The 5956-nt window shown below is 36.9% G+C and overlaps 1 protein-coding gene across 1 annotated transcript; it reads left to right on the top strand.

Moving 5' to 3' along the window:
* The first annotated feature begins 4570 nt into the window (after positions 1–4570).
* LOC130366682 (olfactory receptor 11L1-like) lies at positions 4571–5602 on the top strand. Its single transcript, XM_056569003.1, has one exon. It carries the CDS (start codon positions 4571–4573, stop codon positions 5600–5602), a length of 1032 nt encoding a protein of 343 aa, XP_056424978.1.
* Positions 5603–5956: the final 354 nt, after the last annotated feature.

Here is a 5956-nt window from a genome sequence, read left to right on the forward strand (position 1 = left end):
TACAGGTTCTCCGATTTCTCCAATAGTGTTGGGCGCAAATATTCACATTTCGAATCGTTATCGCTTTTTTCCCGCATATTCGCACATTCCTTCTTTTCACTTGTGGGCCAATTAGAATGATGCAAATACACTTGTCAGAGGTTATCAACAACATCCCTAGTAGCCAATAGTAAAGTTGCCCACCCCCTCACCGTTCTCTTCCTCCAATACATGAATATGCGAATATTACAAATATTATGAATACTCAAAATTCGCGAATATATGACGAATATTCATCTATATATTTGTGAAATATCGCAAATTTGAATATGGGCAATGCCGCTCATCACTATTTTCCAACACTCCAAATCATCCTAATAAGTTCTTGGTAGTAATGGGCCATATTATAATTTGCGTTATATATATATATGACTATATGGATGAATATTCGTCCTATGTTTGTGAAATTCGCATATTCGCTATGTTTTTTTTATTTTTTAACAATGATAATTGGTAACGAAATTCACATAGTGGGTATAAGTCTTTGACCTAAAAGAAGGGAGATATGAGTGTCCTCTGGAAGTGTCAATATTAGCCGATATTTGGATATTCGCATATACAAAATATTCGCACTCCACACCGACTCACACAGTGGATAATATTGGAGCCTTCTTTGGACCACAAGCTGGAAGCACGGAGGGATGATCACTTTTTTATTTATTTTTTACATAGTACATATCATTGTTGCGACGTGTACTGTGAAGAAACAAAAAACATAAATATTCGCCATTATGAATATATATCGCTATATTCTAAATGTTTGCAAAATCGCAAAGAGCTGATATTAGCCCTAAAAATTAGCATTTCCGATATTCATGCTCAACACTAGTTCTTGGTAGAGTTGAGTGAATCTCCTAAACTTTCGGAAAGTGTTTGGTTTGCAGTGAATGAACCGACAGTGAAACGGTTAAGTTGCACTGCTTCAAATCTGCATGTTTATTGTAACATCTTGCTTGGCTGAGTGCTATGCTGTGGGACAGCAAGGAAGGTGTTAACTCCTGGGGAGAGGGGTGTATACATTATACAGTATAGCCATCTATATTGCTGTATAATGTATACAGTGAAGAGAGGGATAATAACCATCTCACCGCTGGTCTGGGCCTCTCCTTGTGTAGCCCGGTCTCTAGCGATGATGTCACGAGGGGAGGAGCTACATAAGAAGAAACCCAAACCTGCGACGAGATGGTAACTTAGTATCACTCTTCACTGTGTCCATTATACAGCCATTTAGATGGCTAATTAACTCCTTCCTTGGTGGACTGAGCTCAGTCCATTTTGCCAGGTTCACCCCAGCCAAAAAGTTCAAAAGTTCTATTTCTTGCAAACACACAAAGAAACAATAGCATGTACTCACCACTAGGCTAGTGTTTAGGCATCCGGAGGTCCAGAATCACGGGACAGCATGGCAGGTCTCGTCGAAGCACTCAGAGGCCTCTGAGCGCTTCGGCGAGACCTGCCATGCTGTCCCGTGACCCCGGACCTCCGGATGCCTAGACACTAGCCTAGCGGTGAGTGCATCCTATCGTTTCTTTATTTGTTTGCTATTTAATGTGATATCTTGATTGCATGCACCCCACAGGTGTCATTGCCACACTGGATCTCCATTTTGCTTGGCACACCCATTCTTTATATTGCCTCTAAAGGATTAGTGTGTTTTTTGGGAGTGCTCTCCCCTACGTTCTTCTTTGATAGTTCTAGTTCTTGGCTTCCTAAGATATTGGCCCTAGTTTGTGTCCGACATAGGAGCATTGAAATGGAAGTCAAACTGGAGATAGGGAGTTGGGACAATTTTTATACTACACTCCAGAACATGTCGATGCTATGTAAGAAACATTAACAAATAAGGGGGCACAAGATTGGAAAAAAAAAGTTGGAAAAAACAATACAGTAAAAAGGTTTCAAAAACTTTTTCACACTTGAAAACTTTAATAAATGTTGCCTAAGGGCAATAATCTTATCATGGAAAGTTTGCTATTGTTTCAGTATTATTGTTTTTCCCACAAGATCCAAGTTGGATGAAAAAGTTGAACTTTTTCCAAAGTTTTAAGTTGATAAACTTCTCCTCGGAGTGGAAACTCCCCCAGGGAGCGGCAGGTTCTCTCCATGACTACACCATGTAACTGGAGGGAGATTTCTCTATAAAAGAGTCTGAGTAATAACACTGGGTCTTTACTGAAGGACGACAACCACAAAAATCTCCAAACAGCATATAAACCGGGAAAGAACCGCTGGGGGATCGGAGGCTTTCTGGTCAGTAAGTAGATATGTATTGTGTTATCTGGATTATGCACATTGTCATATTACATCTTTATACTATACTCACTTAGGGCTCACCTAGTCCTCTATTATACCTTAATATCCATCTAATTTTGCACATTTTGCTAATAATAATTTAAATAATTTATATGAAATAATACCAAAAATCTGAAATAATATTAGTTAATGAATACAACAATTAATATGAAATAATAATAATTAAACAATGAATATTAAATCATATTAATTAACTGATACAATTAGAGATGAGCGAACTTACAGTAAATTGCATTTGTCACGAACTTCTCGGCTCGGCAGTTGATGACTTTTCCTGGATAAATTAGTTCAGCTTTCCGGTGCTCCGGTGGGCTGGAAAAGGTGGATACAGTCCTAGGAGACTCTTTCCTAGGAATGTATCCACCTTTTCCAGCCCATCGGAGCACCTGAAGGCTGAACTAATTTACGCAGGAAAAGTCATCAACTGCCGAGCCGAGAAGTTTGTGACGAATCGAATTTACTGTAAGTTCGCTCATCTCTAGATACAATTATAAATATTATGAAATAATATTCATTAATTGATAAAATAATAATTAATATGAAAAAATAAAATATAAAAATCTTTTTTATTGTTTAATACTAGACATTGGTTGCCATTTTGTAAACATAATGGCCCAGATTTTTTTTTCTTATTAATTATCTTTTTATTGAAAAATCCACATTACAAATAGTAAAGAAACAAGTCCCATGGATGTTGTTTTGCAACAGCTGGAGACACTCTGTTTAGGAAACACTGATGTAGATTGAAGTAATTGTTGTTGTTGTTATTATTATTATGACTATTATTATTATTATTATTGCTACTGCTGCTGCTACTACTACTACTATTATTATTGTTGTTGTTGTTGTTTTTGTTGTTATTATTATTACTAGTATTGTTCAAATTAGTAGTGTTACTGTTATTATTATTGTTATTGCTACTGCTGCTACTACTATTATTATTATTATTATTATTATTGTTATTATTATTATTACTATTATTGTTACAATTATTAGTGTTACTGTTATTATTACTGTATTATTATTATTGCTACTGCTGCTACTACTATTACTGTTATTATTGTTATTATTATTATAATTATTATTGTTATCATTATTATTATTATTAATATTATTACTATTACTATTATTATTGTTATTATTATTATTATTATTATTATCATTATTATTATTGTTATCATTATTATTATTGTTAATATTAATATTATTATTATTGCTATTACTATTATTGTTACAATTATTAGTGTTACTATTATTATTATTAATACTATTATTGTTACTATTATTAGTGTTACTGTTATTAGTAGTAGTAGTAGTAGTAGTAGTAGTAGTAGTAGTAGTAGTAGTAGTAGTACATTGAATTATATTTTTAGCATCTGATAAACAAAAACTTAAAGTGAAGAAAATGTTTTGCATATTTTATCTTTCCTCCTTTTCAGCACTTTTGTTCCTTATGGTTTCCCGTAGTAAATATCTGCACGTTCTCAATATAACCTGTTCCTCCACCTTCTATAAAGCAATGTCACAATATTTTCTAGAATTTTGTTACCTTACTGTTTTTTGTTACTTTAGAACAGGTTAGAACAGGTTAGAACAGACAATGCAACAAGGTGTGGATCGGAATGTTTGGCCCATTATGATATTTAAAAGGGCACTGTCAGATTTGAAAATGTTTTTTATATGTTGGACATAATGGCAAAACATTAACATTTCGAATAAACTTCATAGCAAAAATAAATAAATATGTTTTCATAGAAAAAAAAGACCACTAGGGGTCCCCATTCCATGAGAAGATAATCTTGTCTGGCTACAGTATTATCTTTATCCCAGCTGAAGCTCAAGCATGGACAAAGTCCAGTAAGTGAGGTCGGGACTAGCACTCCTCTTTTCTCTCTCCTGTCCTATCAGACTGCAGCATGAAAACAGAGGGGGGGGGGAGTTTACCGAGCAGCTTGCAGTGATTGGAGGAATAAACCCAACACAGCAGACTCAGGGAGGAAGAGGAGTCATGCAGAGTGAACACACCCCGCCTCCAGAGCACAGAATGACAAACCTAGTGAGCAACAGATAGAAGGTACTTTTAAGAGAAATATAGGTGCTGGACACATAAAAATGATATGTACATGATCAGGATTTTGTACTGAGTAATGTAACTTTTTAGAGGACTTTTTGTGGAATTTTACAGGTAGGCTTTAACCCTAATTTTCTTTCTTGAGGCATGAACAGTTTTGGAAATATGAATCTGCAACATCAGAATTCTAGCAAAGTGACTGAGATTCTTCTCTTGGGATTTCAACATTTGAAAAGTTTTCATATTTATTTATTTCCCCTGTTGTTTATCATCTTCTGTGTGACCATCTGTGGGAACCTCCTGATCATTGTGGTGGTGTCCTACAGCCAATCGCTCCACTCCCCCATGTACTTCTTCCTCACACAACTCTCCCTTACCGACCTCTTACTCACCACCACCATAGTACCCAACATGTTCCACATTGTGCTTAATGAAGGAAGTGCTGTGTCTTTCATCGGCTGCTTGACACAATTTTATTTCTTTTCAGCCTCTGAGGCTTTGGAGTGTCTTCTCCTGACGGTGATGTCCTATGACCGGTATCAGGCCATCTGTAACCCTCTACATTACTCCTCCCTCATAGACCTCTCATTTTGTATCAGAGCCATTTTATTGTGCTGGTTGGTGATTTTCGGGATAGTGTTCATGATATATTTGACGTTGAGTCGTTTGGATTTCTGTGGACCAAACATCATTGACCATTTCTTCTGTGACTTAGAACCTTTACTGGAGCTTTCCTGTTCTGATACTTTCACAATGAAGTTAGAGACCATGTTTTTGGCTATTTTTCTTGCAATCTTCCCGGTTACAGTTATAATAGTCTCATATGCGTACATTATCTTCACAATACTGAAGATCCCCTCTGTGACCGGGAGGCTGAAGACCTTCACCACCTGTAGCGCCCATTTAACTGTGGTGACCCTGTTTTATGGATCACTTATTACCATGTATGTTTTTCCACACCAACAAAATGCAAAGACATTACTGTCACTGTTCTACACTGTGGTAACTCCTCTTGTTAACCCTATGATATACAGTCTGAGTAACACAGATATTAAGCTTGCTCTTAAGAAACTTTTGAATAATGTTTGTTCAGTTTTTAATGTAAATTGGATTCTTGGTCCTTCTGCCTTACCGCTTAAAGAAAAACACCGCCCTCCCCCATATTCATTTATTAGATAACATTCAGGTGTCATGCAAAGGAACTGTCACATCCGGGAGTCCAGTGTCCAGTGTCCAGTGTGGTACAAAATCTGCAGGCAAAGGCAACGTCAGGGAAAAAGCAATGGTCAAGTCACAGGTGGTCAGCAAGGATATGCAGGCATAAGGAACAATAATGACCAGTGATGGGAAATACCTCTATCGTCTTGTGACCTGCCTACTTAAATCTCAGCCACCTGAAGCTGTGAGTGCTGGTGCCGCAGCTTATCAGCTCAACGCCTTCACCTCCTTATTTCCCAGGACCCACAGTATTAATGGTGACGAACGGCCCAGGAAGGTGCTTGTATGTTATCCTGACAACAATCCATGCTGCCA

Source organism: Hyla sarda, chromosome 4 (assembly GCF_029499605.1).
Source record: "Hyla sarda isolate aHylSar1 chromosome 4, aHylSar1.hap1, whole genome shotgun sequence".
Classification (NCBI taxonomy): Eukaryota; Metazoa; Chordata; class Amphibia; order Anura; family Hylidae; genus Hyla; species Hyla sarda.